Source organism: Oncorhynchus nerka, linkage group LG5, assembly GCF_034236695.1.
Source record: "Oncorhynchus nerka isolate Pitt River linkage group LG5, Oner_Uvic_2.0, whole genome shotgun sequence".
NCBI classification, from domain to species: Eukaryota; Metazoa; Chordata; class Actinopteri; order Salmoniformes; family Salmonidae; genus Oncorhynchus; species Oncorhynchus nerka.
Window position 1 is genome coordinate 16,826,720 of NC_088400.1, and position 20,585 is coordinate 16,847,304.

Sequence of the window (20,585 nt, forward strand, 5' to 3'; positions counted from 1 at the left end):
TGACATTGCAGTAGTCCATTCAGTAATATTTGACATTGCAGTAGTCCATTCAGTAATATTTGACATTGCAGTAGTCCATTCAGTAATATTTGACATTGCAGTAGTCCATTCAGTAATATTTTACATTGCAGTAGTCCATCCAGTAATATTTGACATTGCAGTAGTCCATTCAGTAATATTTGACATTGCAGTAGTCCATTCAGTAATATTTGACATTGCAGTAGTCCATTCAGTAATATTTGACATTGCAGTAGTCCATTCAGTAATATTTGACATTGCAGTAGTCCATTCAGTAATATTTGACATTGCAGTAGTCCATTCAGTAATATTTGACATTGCAGTAGTCCATTCAGTAATATTTGACATTGCAGTAGTCCGCAGCGAGATTTACTTAATTGTTTGTTTTACTGATATATCTGTGTTTTTGCATGTTCTATACATTGATTGATTGATTAATTTTATGCTACATAAAGATAAATAAGATACAGTTTTATAAACGTATCCAATCTGTTAGTTATTGGATTTATTGCACCTGTTACTGAGATGGTTGTTCCAGTATAGATGATTGAGCTAGGCTCAGAATTCAATCTTCTCTACCCTGGCAGTTATTCTGAATGCAGGTCGCAAGTGATATATATACATATTCCACTTGTTGGATATTCTAGCTCTGGCTGGATTTCAATAAGAGTTTAAAGTCAATAAGACTTTGCAAGCCACAGCATAATGTGATTTGCAGTCCTGATGTGGCCTGTGAACCAGGAGTTTCCAAACACCACTTTGTTAGGCTATAACTAGGCGCTCAAAGACAGGCCTTATGATATATGTAATTTAATAATAAAATTATAACGGCTGGTGGAACCATTCATAAAGGGTTCTAGGAAGAACACTTCATAGATAAAAGGGTTCTCGGTAGAACCCATTACAGACGGTTCTTGGCAGAACCCTTCAGAGGGTTCTAGGTAGAACCATAGTATATTATACAGGGGGTTCTCTACATAGAGGGTTTTAGATAGAAACCTCTGCAAAGGGTTCTATCCAGAACCAAAAATGGTTCAAATTGAAGAACCCTGCATGGTTCTACTTCTACTTTCTAATAGTGTAGTAGTAATACATAGAATAGGTTGGTGGTGATAGTACCGTGCCACTTTGACAAACATAACAGTCCCAAAACGTGTAGGGGTGAATTTCCAGGAGCAGTGGAACTCTCCTTGGTAGTTCCGTGTTGAACATTTCATAAAGCCTTAGAACAGAATCAAACAAACAGAAGAGAGACAGAAGATGTCATGTTAGAATTGGATAATGAATGGAAAAACAATATTTGTCTTGATTTCGGATGACAGACAGACAGACATCCTGTATACCTGTTCTGGTGGATCCTTCTAGAATGCGTTTCTCCTCGTCCAGGTGTTTGACCAGCACCGTAGTATTCTTCAGGAGGGTTCTATCCAGGCTGTGACATGTAAATATCCCCCCTCCAGTTCTCTCTTCCAGGTTGACAAGGAAGCTGTTCCCCTTCTTCTTCTCCTCTTCATCCATCATCCATATAATCTCCTCATCCTCCTCTCCATCTCTCCGCCACACCCAGTCATTGTCTCTCCTCCAACCCTCCTCCTCTCGGTTGAAGGAACCCAGGCAGGTTAGAGGATGCTGAACCAGTGAGCCGTCTACGTTCACCACAACAACTGGTGACAACACACACTTCAATCAACACCAACATATAGAGTCAGGTCAAACAGTATTGCCACGCTTGATAAAGATGAGCAAAAAATATATCACAAAAATACTGTATAAAATATATCATAAAAATATTGAACTATACTGTGTGCTCAAATTCTTTTGAGAATCATATTATTTTAAACTAATACAATTGCTCAGAGATCTTGTGTAACAAGCATATTTTTTATTTATTTAAGATTGTTAAAAATGATTGGGAACCCTGTTGTCAATACCTTTCAATTACCTCCCCTTTCAAGGATAATGGCACTGAGCCTCTTTCTAAATTGACCACAAAATCAAGACTTTGCAATGGCCTTCTCAGTCTTCTGACTTGAACCCCATCAGAAACCTGTGGTTTGAATTGAAGAGGCCAGCCCAAAAGAGCAGACAAAGAATATCAAGGATCTGGACAGGTTCTGTATGGAGGAATGGAAAGGTCTAGTATCCTTTCCAATGTGATTTCCAATCTCAAAACATTTTAGAAAAAAGCTCAGTGCCCGTTATCCTGTTAAAAACACGGGTTGCCAATAATTTTGATCAATAGCTTTTTGAGAGAAAAAAAACATATTTGTTGAACAAAATCTCTTTATCTGACTAATTGTATTGGTTTAAAATAATATAATTATTCCATCTGTTTGAGCGTATAAGATACAGTAGTTCAGCATTTGTATTATGGATTTTATACATTAGGGTGCCAATCATTTGGGATCTGACTGTAGCTCATCAACACAAACATATAAAGTACCTCAACTGTATATGGCCTTATAATGAACTGACATACACATAGCTTTACACTCCGGACTGGGAAAACCAAAATAGAACTACAGTAAGTGATCTTTATAGACAGTGCCTTCAGAAGTATTAACACCCCTTGACATTTGACACGTTTTGTTGTGTTACAGTCTGAATTTAAAACGGATTAAACTGAGATTTTGTGACACTGGCCTACACACAATACCCTATAATATAAAAGTAGCATTTTGTTTTCAGAACATTTTACAACTTCATTCAAATTGAAAAGCTGAAATGTCTTGGGTCAATAAGTATTCAATCCCTTTGTTATGACAAGCCTAAATAAAGAAACGGAAGTGAGCTAAGCAAAATACTTGCGGAAAACCTGATTCATTCTGCTTTTCAAAAGACACTGGGTGACAAATTGACCTTTTAGCAGGAGTTGCTTACCAAGATTATATTGAATGTTCCTGAGTGGCCTAGTTACAGTTTTGAATTAAATCGGCTTGAAAATCTATAGAAAGACTTGAAAATGGCTGTCTAACAGTGATCAACAACCAACTTGACAGAGCTTAATAATGTGCAAATATTGTACAATCCAGGTGTGCAAAACTCTTAGAGACTTACCTAGAAAAACTCACATCTGTAATCCTTTCCAAAGGTGTTTATAACAAGTATTGACTCAAGGTGTGAATACTTATGTATAATATGTGGTATTGTGTGTGGAATCAGTCAAGGGGTATGAATACTTTCTGAAAGCACTATACCAGAGTGGAAACACATATACGTTGCTTAATAATGAGATGACAACATACTGACAAGTGTACAGGCTGACATTATTGTGACAAACTGTACTGATCTAACAGATGACAGTAATATACATGTACTGATCAGAGATGATGATTTCCTACCATTGGGTAGAAGATTCCAGCTGCTCTGAGTGAACTTGGGGCTTTGGCTTTTTGCCCAGTGTAGGATTAGAATGCCTAGTAAAGTAGGCAGGATGCTTAGTAAAGTAAACCTCATCTACATGGGAGACAGAGTATGAGGCAGGGAGAGAGAGTGACAGAGAGAGAGAATCATGTTTAGTTAAATCAATTTAAATATCAAAATCTAAGATTCTACCCATGCAAGTGTTCATGATGAATAGAATATGATGTACACAATGAATAATTGATCTGCATAATACATTCATAGGCCAACAAGTTCATTTAATGTAAATTGTTCATACCTTTAGACAGCAATCAAACATCTTCTGATCAACACGTCCTCTGAATAACGCTGAAGTCTCAACAGTGGCTTTTTAATATGTGTCAATGACGATGACATTTAGCATCCAATAGAATTCCCCCGTTGAGAAAAGTACAGGCAGACAGAACGAGGAACTCAACCACTTTCTAATCGAACCTAAATAAGGCATGGTCATAGAGGACTGTTCAGGCATGGCCATAGAGGACTGTTCAGGCATGGCCATAGAGGACTGTTCAGGCATGGCCATAGAGGACTTTTCAGGCATGGCCATAGAGGACTGTTCAGGCATTGTCATAGAGGACTGTTCAGGCATGGCCATAGGGGACTGTTCAGGCATGGTCATAGAGGACTGTTCAGGCATGGCCATAGAGGACTGTTCAGGCATGGTCATACAGGACTGTTCAGGCATGGCCATAGAGGACTGTTCAGGCATTGTCATAGAGGACTGATCAGGCATGGCCATAGGGGACTGTTCAGGTATGGTCATAGAGGACTGTTCAGGCATGGCCATAGAGGACTGTTCAGGCATGGTCATAGAGGACTGTTCAGGCATGGCCATAGAGGACTGTTCAGGCATGGTCATAGAGGACTGTTCAGGCATGGCCATAGAGGACTGTTCAGGCATGGCCATAGAGGACGGTTCAGGCATGGCCATAGAGGACTGTTCAGGCATTGTCATAGAGGACTGTTCAGGCATTGTCATAGAGGACTGTTCAGGCATGGCCATAGAGGACTGTTCAGGCATTGTCATAGAGGACTGTTCAGGCATGGCCATAGGGGACTGTTCAGGCATGGCCATAGAGGACTGTTCAGGCATGGTCATACAGGACTGTTCAGGCATGGCCATAGAGGACTGTTCAGGCATTGTCATAGAGGACTGATCAGGCATGGCCATAGGGGACTGTTCAGGTATGGTCATAGAGGACTGTTCAGGCATGGCCATAGAGGACTGTTCAGGCATGGTCATAGAGGACTGTTCAGGCATGGCCATAGAGGACTGTTCAGGCATGGTCATAGAGGACTGTTCAGGCATGGCCATAGAGGACTGTTCAGGCATGGCCATAGAGGACTGTTCAGGCATTGTCATAGAGGACTGATCAGGCATGTCCATAGGGGACTGTTCAGGCATGGTCATAGAGGACTGTTCAGGCATGGCCATAGAGGACTGTTCAGGCATGGCCATAGAGGACTGTTCAGGCATGGCCATAGAGGACTGTTCAGGCATGGCCATAGAGGACTGTTCAGGCATTGTCATAGAGGACTGATCAGGCATGGCCATAGGGGACTGTTCAGGCATGGTCATAGAGGACTGTTCAGGCATTGTCATAGAGGACTGATCAGGCATGGCCATAGAGGACTGTTCAGGCATTGTCATAGAGGACTGATCAGGCATGGCCATAGAGGACTGTTCAGGCATGGCCATAGGGGACTGTTCAGGCATGGTCATAGAGGACTGTTCAGGCATGGCCTAGCTTTATTTTTCTTACTTCCATATGCTGTGTACACATCCCAAGACATTCATGTATTCTTTGAAAGGTTTTTATTAGTTGCCAACAGTATTTCTTAATATAATCTGGATCTTGTAGCCTCAACCATCCCCTTTCAAAATCAATCTCTTCACTTTGATAGCAATTATTATCCTTCTTATCCATAACGTTATAAATGTAAACATGGTATGTAATTGCACAGTAAACAGCAGTGAAATGAAAATGGTTTCATATAAGCCTTTACTAGTTTTATGTTACTATTCCGCAATACTTGGGCAATGGGCTACAGATGATGTGACCGAGTAGGGACTGAGGAAATGAAGTGATGTAACGCAGGTGAGCGAGAAACACGTCTTTTACTTTCACCTCCTTTGAGACGTGTTTGTCTGTGATGATGGACCTTTGCAGGTATGTGAAAGGTAGTGAGGTAATGAGGTAATGTAGCTAATATTGGAATTCCCTGACAGTGTGCAGAACAGTTTTAGACCTATGAATTAGTCAAGTGAATTGCTGTCTTTTCAGTGTAGTGACATAAATGCACAGGTTTTATGGAAAAGACTGGTTAGTTGTCATATACTGTCAACATAGTATGTAATGATCACTCAATTAAAACACTACTAAATGAGTTAGAATGTAGAATCTGTAAAAGAACATGGTGAACCATTGTGATGTCAGTGGCAGGTACAGCTGAGAAGGACAGCAGTTCTGCAGTGGTCATTCAGTGTCAGGTACAGCTGAGAAGGACAGCAGTTCTGCAGTGGTCAGTCAGTGTCAGGTACAGCTGAGAAGGACAGCAGTTCTGCAGTGGTCAGTCAGTGTCAGGTAGAGCTGAGAAGGACAGCAGTTCTGCAGTGGTCAGTCAGTGTCAGGTAGAGCTGAGAAGGACAGCAGTTCTGCAGTGGTCAGTCAGTGTCAGGTAGAGCTGAGAAGGACAGCAGTTCTGCAGTGGTCAGTCAGTTTCAGGTAGAGCTGAGTAGGACAGCAGTTCTGCAGTGGTCAGTCAGTGTCAGGTAGAGCTGAGAAGGACAGCAGTTCTGCAGTGGTCAGTCAGTGTCAGGTACAGCTGAAAAGGACAGCAGTTCTGCAGTGGTCAGTCAGTGTCAGGTAGAGCTGAGTAGGACAGCAGTTCTGCAGTGGTCAGTCAGTGTCAGGTAGAGCTGAGAAGGACAACAGTTCTGCAGTGGTCAGTCAGTATCAGGTACAGCTGAGAAGGACAGCAGTTCTGCAGTGGTCAGTCAGTGTCAGGTAGAGCTGACAAGGACAGCAGTTCTGCAGTGGTCAGTCAGTGTCAGGTAGAGCTGAGAAGGACAGCAGTTCTGCAGTGGTCAGTCAGTGTCAGGTACAGCTGAGAAGGACAGCAGTTCTGCAGTGGTCAGTCAGTGTCAGGTAGAGCTGAGAAGGACAGCAGTTCTGCAGTGGTCAGTCAGTGTTAGGTAGAGCTGAGTAGGACAGCAGTTCTGCAGTGGTCAGTCAGTGTCAGGTAGAGCTGAGAAGGACAGCAGTTCTGCAGTGGTCAGTCAGTGTCAGGTAGAGCTGAGAAGGACAGCAGTTCTGCAGTGGTCAGTCAGTGTCAGGTGCAGCTGAGAAGGACAGCAGTTCTGCAGTGGACAGTCAGTGTCAGGTAGAGCTGAGTAGGGCAGCAGTTCTGCAGTGGTCAGTCAGTGTCAGGTAGAGCTGAGAAGGACAGCAGTTCTGCAGTGGTCAGTCAGTGTCAGGTACAGCTGAGAAGGACAGCAGTTCTGCAGTGGTCAGTCAGTGTCAGGTAGAGCTGAGAAGGACAGCAGTTCTGCAGTGGTCAGTGTCAGGTACAGCTGAGTAGGACAGTAGTTCTGCAGTGGTCAGTGTCAGGTACAGCTGAGAAGGACAGCAGTTCTGCAGTGGTCAGTCAGTGTCAGGTAGAGCTGAGAAGGACAGCAGTTCTGCAGTGGTCAGTCAGTGTCAGGTACAGCTGAGAAGGACAGCAGTTCTGCAGTGGACAGTCAGTGTCAGGTAGAGCTGAGTAGGACAGCAGTTCTGCAGTGGTCAGTCAGTGTCAGGTACAGCTGAGAAGGACAGCAGTTCTGCAGTGGTCAGTCAGTGTCAGGTAGAGCTGAGAAGGACAGCAGTTCTGCAGTGGTCAGTCAGTGTCAGGTACAGCTGAGAAGGACAGCAGTTCTGCAGTGGACAGTCAGTGTCAGGTAGAGCTGAGTAGGACAGCAGTTCTGCAGTGGTCAGTCAGTGTCAGGTAGAGCTGAGAAGGACAGCAGTTCTGCAGTGGTCAGTCAGTGTCAGGTACAGCTGAGAAGGACAGCAGTTCTGCAGTGGTCAGTCAGTGTCAGGTAGAGCTGAGAAGGACAGCAGTTCTGCAGTGGTCAGTGTCAGGTACAGCTGAGTAGGACAATAGTTCTGCAGTGGTCAGTGTCAGGTACAGCTGAGAAGGACAGCAGTTCTGCAGTGGTCAGTCAGTGTCAGGTAGAGCTGAGAAGGACAGCAGTTCTGCAGTGGTCAGTGTCAGGTACAGCTGAGTAGGACAGTAGTTCTGCAGTGGTCAGTGTCAGGTACAGCTGAGTAGGACAGCCGTTCTGCAGTAGTCAGTGTCAGGTACAGCTGAGTAGGACAGCAGTTCTGCAGTGGACAGTCAGTGTCAGGTACAGCTGAGAAGGACAGCAGTTCTGCAGTGGTCAGTGTCAGGTACAGCTGAGTAGGACAGTAGTTCTGCAGTGGTCAGTGTCAGGTACAGCTGAATAGGACAGCAGTAGTTCAACTGAAGCCACTTTTTCAAAACCCTTCACACAGTCTGCATTACCAACATGCATCTTGGCCAAACAGTTAATCTCACCTCCAAAACTCACTCAAACCACCAAAACACTTCATACATGTTTCAAAATAAGCTTGTTTGACCATAACACTGGCAACAATTCTCACTCAGAAAGCATACATTGTCTTTCATAACACACGGACCTAAAAAACACTATCAGGGAATATTACAAAAATGATGAACTTTTCATAAATCAGCATTTCATTATAGAAAAATAATAACACCTTTTCACTTTATTGACTGTACTAAAGTATATGTAACAAGAATGAACCAGAACTGCAGCAATTGGCTTCAATAGGCTTTTTTTTTCTATATCTTTGCATATAGTAATTTACGTGTGAAAAATAAAATGTTGTAACAAAAAGATAATTCCAGGAATTCCAGGGCTGCAATAATAGTTACAAAAAAAACATTAACAACATGTGTAGTATAACACTCATACTGTACAGTACTGTGAGGGTTCTAGTTCTCATCAACATGTGTAGTATAACACTCATACTGTACAGTACTGTGAGGGTTCTAGTTCTCATCAACATGTGTAGTATAACACTCATACTGTACAGTACTGTGAGGGTTCTAGTTCTCATCAACATGTGTAGTATAATCACTCATACTGTACAGTACTGTGAGGGTTCTAGTTCTCATCAACATGTATAGTATAACATTCATACTGTACAGTACTGTGAGGGTTCTAGTTCTCATCAACATGTATAGTATAACATTCATACTGTACAGTATTGTGAGGGTTCTAGTTCTCAAATCAAATCAAATCAAATTTATTTATATAGCCCTTCATACATCAGCTGATATCTCAAAGTGCTGTACAGAAACCCAGCCTAAAACCCCAAACAGCAAGCAATGCAGGTGTAGAAGCACGGTGGCTAGGAAAAACTCCCTAGAAAGGCCAAAACCTAGGAAGAAACCTAGAGAGGAACCAGGCTATGTGGGGTGGCCAGTCCTCTTCTGGCTGTACCGGGTGGAGATTATAACAGAACATGGCCAAGATGTTCAAATGTTCATAAATGACCAGCATGGTCGAATAATAATAAGGCAGAACAGTTGAAACTGGAGCAGCAGCACGGTCAGGTGGACTGGGGACAGCAAGGAGTCATCATGTCAGGTAGTCCTGGGGCATGGTCCTAGGGCTCAGGTCCTCCGAGAGAGAGAAAGAAAGAGAGAATTAGAGAGAGCATATGTGGGGTGGCCAGTCCTCTTCTGGCTGTGCCGGGTGGAGATTATAACAGAACATGGCCAAGATGTTCAAATGTTCATAAATGACCAGCATGGTCGAATAATAATAAGGCAGAACAGTTGAAACTGGAGCAGCAGCACGGCCAGGTGGACTGGGGACAGCAAGGAGTCATCATGTCAGGTAGTCCTGGGGCATGGTCCTAGGGCTCAGGTCCTCCGAGAGAGAGAAAGAAAGAGAGAAGGAGAGAATTAGAGAACACACACTTAGATTCACACAGGACACCGAATAAGACAGGAGAAGTACTCCAGATATAACAAACTGACCCTAGCCCCCCGACACATAAACTACTGCAGCATAAATACTGGAGGCTGAGACAGAAGGGGTCAGGAGACAGTGTGGTCCCATCCGAGGACACCCCCGGACAGGGCCAAACAGGAAGGATATAACCCCACCCACTTTGCCAAAGCACAGCCCCCACACCACTAGATCTCCGCCATGGCACAACCCAAGGGGGGGCGCCAACCCAGACAGGATGACCACATCAGTGAATCAACCCACTCAGGTGACGCACCCCTTCCAGGGACGGCATGAGAGAGCCCCAGTAAGCCAGTGACTCAGCCCCTGTAATAGGGTTAGAGGCATCTCATCAACATGTATAATATAATCACTCATACTGTATAGTACTGTGAGGATTCTAGTTGTCATCAACATGTGTAGTATAATCACTCATACTGTACAGTACTGTGAGGGTTCTAGTTGTCATCAACATGTATAATATAACACTCATACTGTACAGTACTGTGAGGGTTCTAGTTGTCATCAACATGTATAATATAACACTCATACTGTACAGTACTGTGAGGGTTCTAGTTCTCATCAATATGTATAGTATAACACTCATACTGTACAGTACTGTGAGGGTTCTAGTTCTCATCAACATGTATAATATAATCACTCATACTGTACAGTACTGTGAGGGTTCTAGTTCTCATCAACATGTATAATATAACACTCATACTGTACAGTACTGTGAGGGTTCTAGTTCTCATCAACATGTATAATATAATCACTCATACTGTACAGTACTGTGAGGGTTCTAGTTCTCATCAACATGTATAATATAACACTCATACTGTACAGTACTGTGAGGGTTCTAGTTCTCATCAACATGTATAATATAATCACTCATACTGTACAGTACTGTGAGGGTTCTAGTTCTCATCAACATGTATAATATAACACTCATACTGTACAGTACTGTGAGGGTTCTAGTTCTCCTTCTCTCCTGCATTTATTCACACGTTCCCATCAACATCACATCTCATGTCTTCTCTGGTGATACATCTTGTAAAGTATCTTCTGGGATGTCTAATCCAACCCTGCCACTCTTTTTTCCCCACCAACCTGTCTTCCTTGATCCATGTTTCCAAACTAAATCATTCCCGAAGCCGTCCTTTTATGTCTGTTTGGTAACGAGACTAAAAACAGGACACTTGGGTCGTCTTTCACCTGTGTTTTTAGAATGATTCAATATTCTGCAGAGATTTTCTTTTTCTTTCAATCTGGTTACTGCAGAAATGCACAACATTTGCCATCATTCTGTTTTGAATGTCTTTAACAGTTTTATAAACAGTGTGTTAGCTTTTGAAAACGTGCTGCAAAAATATAATTTAGCAGGTGGTGGAGTATGAATGAGAAAAGAGTTTATGGATTTTGGAGAATGTTTTCATTGAATGCATTTTGTGTGAAAGCAGTGAAAAATAAATTCACAGTTTGGTTCACATACACTGTTTCGCTGACTGTGTGAAGAGTTTTGACAACGTGACTTCAGTTTTGACCAACGCATGTTAGCAATTGGAAACAACTGTAAATGATGTGGACTTTGACAGTGTCTACCATCGTCTCTCCCTGCGCAACGCCTAAACACCGTCAGATGACATCAGACCACTGGATGTCCACAACAGGAACACTTTGAATGGTAGATTGTGGATTTATGTGTAAGTATTCCCGAGTTCATTTGTGTACTTAGAAGTGTGTGGGTAATGTGGAGGCAGTAACCTGACAGAACAGCATTGGTGAAAAGGTAGATAGGTTTGTCAGTGTAGTCATAGACATCCAGGCCGTTTGTGTCCTCCTGTACGTGTCTGGGTGTAGCTCATGTTGGTTTTTAAAACATTTTCCCACAAACTTCCTTAAAGATCAGTGTCGGAAGCAGCAAACAGTAGTCTATTTTCCCACAAACTTCCTTACAGATCAGTGTCGGAAGCAGCAAACAGTAGTCTATTTTCCCACAAACTTCCTTACAGATCAGTGTCGGAAGCAGCAAAAAGTAGTCTATTTTCCCACAAACTTCCTTAAAGATCAGTGTCGGAAGCAGCAAACAGTAGTCAATTTTCCCACAAACTTCCTTAAAGATCAGTGTCGGAAGCAGCAAACAGTAGTCTATTTTCCCACAAACTTCCTTACAGATCAGTGTCGGAAGCAGCAAACAGTAGTCTATTTTCCCACAAACTTCCTTAAAGATCAGTGTCGGAAGCAGCAAACAGTAGTCTATTTTCCCACAAACTTCCTTACAGATCAGTGTCGGAAGCAGCAAACAGTAGTCTATTTTCCCACAAACTTCCTTAAAGATCAGTGTCGGAAGCAGCAAACAGTAGTCTATTTTCCCATTTCTCTTCTTCTTGCAGACAACCAGTTCTACCACTTCATGCACCATGTGACACCATGTGACAGGAGATCATGATGACCTTTGACCTGCTAGACTGGAACGCCAGCGGAGAGATCGTCTCAGTTCTACATGCTGGTCTGCATCCTGCTCTGCAGCGAGTTAGTGTTCCTCTCTCTCCCTCTGTGTGTGTGTGTGTGTGTGTGTGTGTGTGTGTGTGTGTGTGTGTGTGTGTGTGTGAGAAAGCTTGTATGTCAGAACCTTTCGGTCAGGAGAATAGAGCTTGTATATCAGAACCATGACTGAAGGCCATTATCTGTTAATCTTGTGTATCATGAGAAAACCACTTCTCATATCTGGCTGTTTGACAAAGAGATGAAAACCCCTTGAACACAACCCACATCCTAATTCATTTTTCATCTCATGAAAACATTGCTGTCATGTTTACAGAGACAACAAAAGGCTTTTCACTGCCATGATTCAAAGTTGACCAGAAAACAGGTTTCATAGAAATGTAATAAATCATAGCTGGAACAATAATGAGACATGCACAGGGTAACGTACGTTACAGAACCTTCTGACACAGGGTAACGTACGTTACAGAACCTTCTGACACAGGGTAATGTACGTTACAGAACCTTCTGACACAGGGTAACGTACGTTACAGAACCTTCTGACACAGGGTAACGTACGTTACAGAACCTTCTGACACAGGGTAACGTACGTTACAGAACCTTCTGACACAGGGTAACGTACGTTACAGAACCTTCTGACACAGACTAACGTACGTTACAGAACCTTCTGACACAGACTAACGTACGTTACAGAACCTTCTGACACAGACTAACGTACGTTACAGAACCTTCTGACACAGACTAACGTACGTTACAGAACCTTCTGACACAGGGTAACGTACGCTACAGAACCTTCTGACACAGGGTAACGTACGTTACAGAACCTTCTGACACAGTGTGTCTTATCTTCATGTGTGTGAATGCATCACGTGTGTGTGTGTGTGTGTGTGTGTGTGTGTGTGTGTGTGTGTGTGTGTGTGTGTGTGTGTGTGTGTGTGTGTGTGTGTGTGTGTGTGTGTGTGTGTGTGTGTGTGTGTGTGTGTGTGTTTTCAACCTCTTCCAGCACCACATGGAGAAGAACATCCTCTTCCGTCACTCCAGGCCGGTGTTTGAGTTGCTGGACATTGATGGAGGTCGGACCATCAGCCCCGCCGAGTTCCAGGCCTCTGGCTTCCTGTTCAACCTCAAGGGACACGCCCTCGATAAGATCTTCTACGAGCTCAATGTCTCCAGAGACGAGGTACACTGACTCTCTCTCCCGGGGTTTGAAATGGCACCCTATTTAATATAGTGTATAGTGCACTACCTTTGACAAGGGCCCAGGGATCTTTTTGCCAACAAGATCTTCTAGTAATGTCTCTCCTGTCCAGCTTAAGGTTGGCATCTATGTGTTTCTACATAGTGTACTCTACACCTCTGTCTACCTTAGCACCTGAGCTACAAAGAGTTGAAGATGTTCACTATCGCCTCCATTGGGGATTTTAGCATGTCAATCTTGGTGGGGCAAAAAAGTGGGATGCATGCCAGCAAAGCCAATACACATTAAAACATAGTTGATATGGCAGACTTGCTTCAATAAATGGGGTTTCTTCTGGCAATTGATGGCATAAGAGGATGACTATAGCATAAGGGGACGACAAACTATGGCATAAGGAGATGACAAGTGGATAACAGGCAATCCGTAATTTCAATTAAGTCGTTAATGAACAAGCGATGACGGACGTAGTCAATATAACTATTTGTTCAGTACTTTTGAAATGTACAGCGACAGAATTCAGAACGTGGGCCGTTATTACAGTGTTCTCCCTGTATACCAAGTCAGAACCATAGGATTAACAAAGGGGGCATATAAACAGACAATGAAAGCTCTTACAATATTCAATGGTGACATTTTCTCTAAAACAGGTTCTAGGCTATTTGTGCACCACCAAGTTAGAACAGTAGATGAAATTAAGAGGTGAAAATAGACCAAATTATTAGGGTGAGGCACGTAGAACGACGTTTGGATCTTTGCGTAAAAAAATAAATACACGTCACATAACACTATTTGACTCATTAAATAAGCTTTTAACTTGACACGTCAAATAACACAATTATATTATAGAATGTTGTGTGTTCTGAATTTGCACGTGCCAAGCGCCACCACTCAGTAGCACTGTCAAAGCTGTACAAAAAGTAGTCTAACAAGCACACACCAGACCATGAACAATGTATTTACAATACCGCGTTGGTGAAAAGAGACCAAATTATTGGGGTGAGACACATCGGCTACTAGCAGCTTGCTAAACAACATACACTTAGCATTACTATATTAGCTACATATTACATCATTTATGCAGCAGCATACAAGACATTCTTGGACTCACCTTGTGAAGGTGGCGCAGCGGTACTGAGTTGGAACATTTGGTCATTAAACCTTGTCATCAAAGTCTGGTAATCTCTGGATTTTAAAAAACACAGCCACTCCATTGCATAGCAGGCCAACATCATTGGTTTCTTTGCAATGCTTGCAGTTAGCTACTGATTCCTTCCAAACCACTCGTTGTTGAATGTACAACTTGTTGTGTAATCTCTATGTGCAATGGACCAATGAGCACCAATATGTTTTATCTATAATTTCTCTTCCTTATTTCTCTTCATATGACAGGGACTGAAAAAGATTTGCCAGTAGATTGTCGACTTGATGTCAACTGATGATGACTGCTAGCTAAGACTTTGAAAGTAAGATGTTGACATGATCAGTCCAATCAAAGCTACTGTAGATATGAGGTGATTTGGTGTCAATCAATCCGTGGCCAGTGACCTTGAGCCTTCTTGGATGGGCACTTCTAATATTACTCTATGGCAGAACCCAAGGGTCAAACATTTTCGAGCTCTGACCTTGGAATTGGGGATGACGTACTGTCCCATGAGTGACGGAAAACTGAGCCAATCCTGACAGAAAACTGAGCCAATGGCTAGCCCCACCACAGAAAACACTGAGATAGGCTGAAACACCTGCATTTTGGAGCTACCTTACTCAAAAAAAGCAAAAAGGAGACCATGTTTGTATGCAGCTTTTCAATTACTTTCTTTTTTTAAAACTTTTTTTTTTAACATTGTTTGCAAACTGATCTGTGACACATATTAATGCCAAAATAACAAAAAAAGTATGGTGCTCAAAACAGGTGCGGCCCTACCCCACCTGCCCTGAATGACAGGCTGCCACCGATCGCCTGTATGGACATGCAGGAGGAGCCCAAGAAGATGCAGAAGTAAGGATTTAGTCTGAGAAGTCTATCTCTCTTTAATACTTTCTGAAGTTTGTACTTTCTGATGCTTGTAACTTATTTATGAACACTTCTTCATTCAAAATGTATTTCCTTTCATTGCTTGGGCTTTATACTTGTTTTAGAAGAACATATTGCTATGTTTTAAATAAAGTTGGATGTGTTTTGATCCCAGGTTGCAGATGAGGAGAGTCAGCACCCCCAGACAGGAGAGAGGTGTGACCAATGCAAGGGTCACACACACCACCCGACTGACACAGCTACCACACTGACTGAGAGATAGGGAGAGATGGAGAGAGGGAGAAAGAGGAGAATATAATTGGGAGTGAAGTTGTTTAGGAAGTACTGTGCTTCTTGTCGATACCTGGCAGGGGTGTGTGTGTGTGTGTGTGTGTGTGTGTGTGTGTGTGTGTGTGTGTGTGTGTGTGTGTGTGTGTGTGTGTGTGTGTGTGTGTGTGTGTGTGTGTGTGTGTGTGTGTGTGTGTGTGAGCGTGCATGCAAGTAAGTGTGTGAATGTGTGTGTGTCTGACGAAACGCAACAGCTATACCAACATGAGCCATTGAAACTGGTTAGCCACCACTGCCAAAGAAATTACCAGGTTACAGTACCATGCTATGCAGCTGAATCTACTCCTAATCCTCAAAATATTTCCCTTTCAGTTCCAGGACTCTCGTTGAGTGATCCTATGAGGTTTATTGCTACCACGAGTCTCTTTCAGGTTCCTATAACTCCTCTGTGCCTCTGACTATGTTGTGGCCAGGTATTTCTGGATGACTCTGGGCAGACAAAAACAAAGTAGCTTCTAAGAAGCTGTAGTCTCACTAACCTTTCACTCTGATACCACTCTTGTCAGACTCTCTGGTCCTTCACATACACACCCACTCAGAATGAAGTGTGCTGCCTGACACAGAGGTATGACATCATCCACACTTTCATCAGAGAGAGCGAAAATAACAAATATTATGATGTAATGCAAGTATATATCTTTGCCCATTGGAGGATCGACAGTTTGAATAGTGAACGTCTGTCAGGAGCTTTCAAGGGGCAGTCCTGTTATATCTCTTATAGAGTGCATTCGGAAAGTATTCAGTCCCCTTAACTTTTTCCACATTTTGTTACATTACAGCCTTATTCTAAAATGTACATATAAAAAAAATCCCCAGCAATCTATACACAATAACCCATAATGACAAAGTGAAAACAAGTTTTAAGAAATGTTTGCAAATGTATGAAAAATAAAAATGAGCAAACATTTATAAAAACCTGCTTTTGCTTTGTCATTATGGTGTATTCTGTGTAGATTGATGAGGGGAAAAAAACAAATGAATCAATTTTAGAAAAAGGCTGTAATGTAACAAAACATGGAAAAAGTCCAGGGGTCTGAATACTTCCCGAATGCAGTGTCAACTGGCTCCAGAAACGTTACATAGGTTCATAGGGTTGGTTCTGATATGTGTCTGGCATCGTCTCCTGTCTAAACTTATAGGACATATTCTGGGCGTTCTGCCAGGTCCTAAGGAGGGGGTCATGTTGCACCCCCTCATGTCTTTACCAAGCACAGGCAGGAACCAAGGATTATTTATGACACTAAAACAAGATTAACATTTTCAAAGCTGTCTCTTCCCGAGATAAAATGTTTCATCACAGGTTTTCCCCAGAATCTCACTGTTGTCTGTCTCAGTCTTTCACACCTCCATCTCTCTCTCCCTCCCTCCCTATTGAGTTTAAATGCCATGGCCAGTTCATGACCCTTGGGCCCTATAGATCGCCCAGAGTTCATCCTGGTGACCTCCCTACCTACCTGTGTGTACCGTACCACTTAGCCAACAAAGCCTTCCTCCACGTAACCTGCTCATTAGTTGAACACTGCCTCATTCTCAGATTGTAGTCATGAGGCACTAGGAGGACAATAGAGGCCCATTGCACAGCTTTGTCACTGTGTCATTTGCATCCCTGTGTGTGTGTCTGTCCTCTGTCTGTCCTTTGCGTGCGGCAGCGTTGCGAGGCTGAGGCTCCTTCCTCTCTGTATTCAGGCGTTCCAGGTTTGACCACCTGCACAGCTGTGACACACAGTTCAGGTTCAGCTGGAAAGACACACTATATATACAAAAGTATGTGGACACCCCTTCAAATTAATAGATTTGTCTATTTCAGCCACACCCATTGCAGACAGGTGTATAAAATAGAGCACACAGCCATGTAATCTCCATAGACAAACATTGGCAGTAGAATGGCCTTACTGAAGAGCTCAATTAGTTTCAATGTGGCATCATCACATTAGCTCCACCTTCCAACAAGTCACTTCGTCAAATTTCTGCCCTGCTAGAACTGCTCAGCTCAACTGTAAGTGGTAGGCCACACAAGCTCACAAAATGGCACCACTGAGTGCTGAAGCGCGTAGCACGTAAAAATCTTCTGTCCTCAGTTGCAACACTCACTACCGAGCTCCAAACTGCCTCTGGAAGCAACGTCAGCACAATAAATGTTCGCCGGAAGCTTCAAGAAGTGGGTTTCCATGGCCGAGCAGTTGCACACAAGCCTAAGATCACCATGCGCAATGCCAAGCGTCGGCTGGAGTAGTAGACTAATCTGGGGTTGACAGATGCCAGGAGAACGCTACCTGCCCCATTGCATAGTCTCAGCTGTACATTTTGGTGGAGGAGGAATAATGGTCTGGGGCTATTTTTTATCGTTCGGGGTAGGCCCCTTAGTTCCAGTGAAGGGAAATCTTAACGCTACAGCATACAATTACATTCTTGATGATTCTGTGCTTCCAACTTTGTGGCAACAGTTTGGTGAAGGCCCCTTCCTGTTTCAGAATGACTATGCCCCTTTGCACAAAGCGAAGTCCATACAGAAACGGTTTGTCGAGATCGGTGTAGAAGAACTTGACTGACCGGCACAGAGCCCTAACCTCAACCCCATCGAGCACCTTTGGGATAATTTGGAACGCCAACTGCGAGCCAGGCCTAATTGCCCAACATCAGTGCCCGACCTTACTAATGCTCATGTGGCTAGATGGAAGCAGGTCCCCGCAGCAATGTTCCAACATCTATTCGAAAGCCTTCCCAGAAGAGTGGAGGCTGTTACAGCAGCAATGTTCCAACATCTAGTCGAAAGCCTTCCCAGAAGAGTGGAGGCTGTTACAGCAGCAATGTTCCAACATCTAGTCGAAAGCCTTCCCAGAAGAGTGGAGGCTGTTACAGAAGCAATGTTCCAACATCTATTCGAAAGCCTTCCCAGAAGAGTGGAGGCTGTTACAGAAGCAAGGAGGGGGGATCAACTTCATATTAATGCCCATGATTTTGGAATGAGATGTTGGACGAGTAGATGTTCACATACTGCTGGTCATGGAGTGTATCTAAAGAACACACCTGCTCATGTTTGAAATCAGAACCCAACACAATCTGAAGATTTAAACGTGTCATAGGGTCGTTTTTGCAGGCCAGAGAAAACATCTACCTAGCCTCGCCAGCCACCCTGATCTCACCAGCTTACATGAATGGTTCACTAGTAGCGGTCTGGATGGCTTGTGAGGCTAGCATCTACTTAAATAACGGCGCAGAACCACATCAACATATGAAACGTGGGATCAAAATGACTGGTGATATTGGGCTGGTTATCAGTATCACTCTTCCTCTATACATGACAATTCTGAATGACCAGACAACTCTAAGATCAGCAAAAGGGAAGAGCATGTGGATTAGAGGAAAGGAGATGAAGGGCAGGTAAGTGAATGTCACAAAGCATATCTGTGTGAGTAAAAAAAGTGGAAATGAGAGTAGGAGTGAAAGTCTTGGGGATAAACATGTGCAACAGTGAAACTATTACTCCCGTCCCAGTCAGTCTAATCCCTGTCTGACAAGAAGTAACTATTGTGTTAAAAAAAGAAGAAGAGGCCCACATCTTCTAATTCCACTTCCCCTTAACGGCTAATAAAACTACAGACCTGTGATTGTGTGTATTTTATGTCACCGTGGCCCCAGATCACACAATCCAAAGATGGTGGATGAATTAAGATATCCAATAAAGGCTGTTTACCATTAAATGCATCACAGTTCCTGTCCACTTTAGGCAGGAGTGGGCAATTCCAGCCCTCGAGGGCATGATTAGTGCCAAATTTTTGCCCCAGCCCAATCTAACACACCTGACTCCAATAATCACCTAATCATGATGTTCAGTTCAGAACGCAATGTGATTAATCAGCTGTGTTTGCTAGGGATGGAGAAACAGTGTGACACCAATCAGGCCTTCGAGGACTGGAGTTGCCCACCACTGACTTAAGGAGTGGTTTTAACACAGGCACCAATGCGATAGAAACTGGGTCTGGTCTTCTTAGTTTATTGACTATATATGTTCCAGACAAAAGGAACCAATTAAATGCCTCTCTTTCGCTTCCGTCTCTGACATAGGTTCCCCAAGACTGCTGCCGGCAGTTGTGAGATAGAGCACCTGCAACACTTATATTTCACCACTAGATGGGGCAGTAGCTTAGGGATGTTTGAGCAAATATTCTTCACTTTACAGTCCGAGTATGTGAAGGTATCAAACAAACTTCAAGCTATTCGGGTATGCGACATTTCAGTGTCCTTATTTAGACCTGGCTTGATTTAGGATTCTTAGTAAACATGTTCAAATAAGGCTTGTGTTTTTCCATTATCTTGTGAGTTGTGGATGTGAAGTTATGTGGAGTTGAAAAGCTTTTAGTGTGTGGTCTTGTGGTCCTTCTGAGAGGCCGAAGCTCATGATTGTTGAATTAGTTCTGTACTCCAGTGGCCAGATTGTGAAGCGGGCTCTGTATTCCAGATGCAGTTGGGGGTATATTTACATTTAACATTTTTGTAATTTACTAGACACTTATCCAGAGAGACTTGCAGTTAGTGCATTCATCTTAAGATACCTAGGTGGGACAATGGGTGTGAGAAGGGGTCGTCGTGAGGAGAGGTTGTGCGGGGGGGGGGGGGGGTAGCTGTGGGATTATTTAAGATACTATTGAAGAGGTAGAGTTTCAGATGTTTTCTGAAGATGCTGTCCTAGCTTCAGGGGGAAGCTGGTTCCACCATTGGGGTGCCAGGCCAGAGAAGAGCTTGGACTGGGAGCTGCTTTCCCATTGGGGTGTGGAAGCAAAGAGACCAGAGGTGGCAGAATGGAGTGCTCGGGATGGGGTGTAGGGTTTCAGCATAGTCTGAAAGTAGGGAGGTACAGTTCCTCGTGCTGCTCTGTGGGCAAGCACCATGGTCTTGTAGTGAGTTTTGACTGGAAGCCAGTGGAGTGTGTGGAGGAGCAGGGTGACATGGGAGAAGCTGGGAAGGTTGAACCTCAGGCAGGTTGTAGCATTCTAGATCAATTGCAGGGGTTTGATGGCACAAGTGGGGAGCCCAGCCAACAGCGAATTGCACTA

General features: G+C 43.3%; 1 protein-coding gene across 2 annotated transcripts; it reads left to right on the forward strand.

Annotated features, from left to right (window-relative positions):
* The first annotated feature begins 1,279 nt into the window (after positions 1-1,279).
* Positions 1,280-20,018, forward strand: LOC115129224 (EF-hand calcium-binding domain-containing protein 9-like). 2 transcript variants are annotated; one of them, XM_065018416.1, is made up of 5 exons: positions 1,280-1,636; positions 11,863-12,001; positions 12,978-13,154; positions 15,082-15,168; positions 15,359-20,018. In XM_065018416.1, exons 2-4 carry the CDS (start codon positions 11,915-11,917, stop codon positions 15,109-15,111), a joined length of 294 nt encoding a protein of 97 aa, XP_064874488.1. In that variant the 5' UTR covers positions 1,280-1,636; positions 11,863-11,914; the 3' UTR covers positions 15,112-15,168; positions 15,359-20,018. The 2 variants fall into 2 exon arrangements, with proteins under 2 accessions (XP_064874488.1, XP_064874489.1); XM_065018417.1 differs by lacking the exon at positions 1,280-1,636 and having other exon boundaries at positions 10,285-12,001.
* The last annotated feature ends 567 nt before the right edge of the window (positions 20,019-20,585 follow it).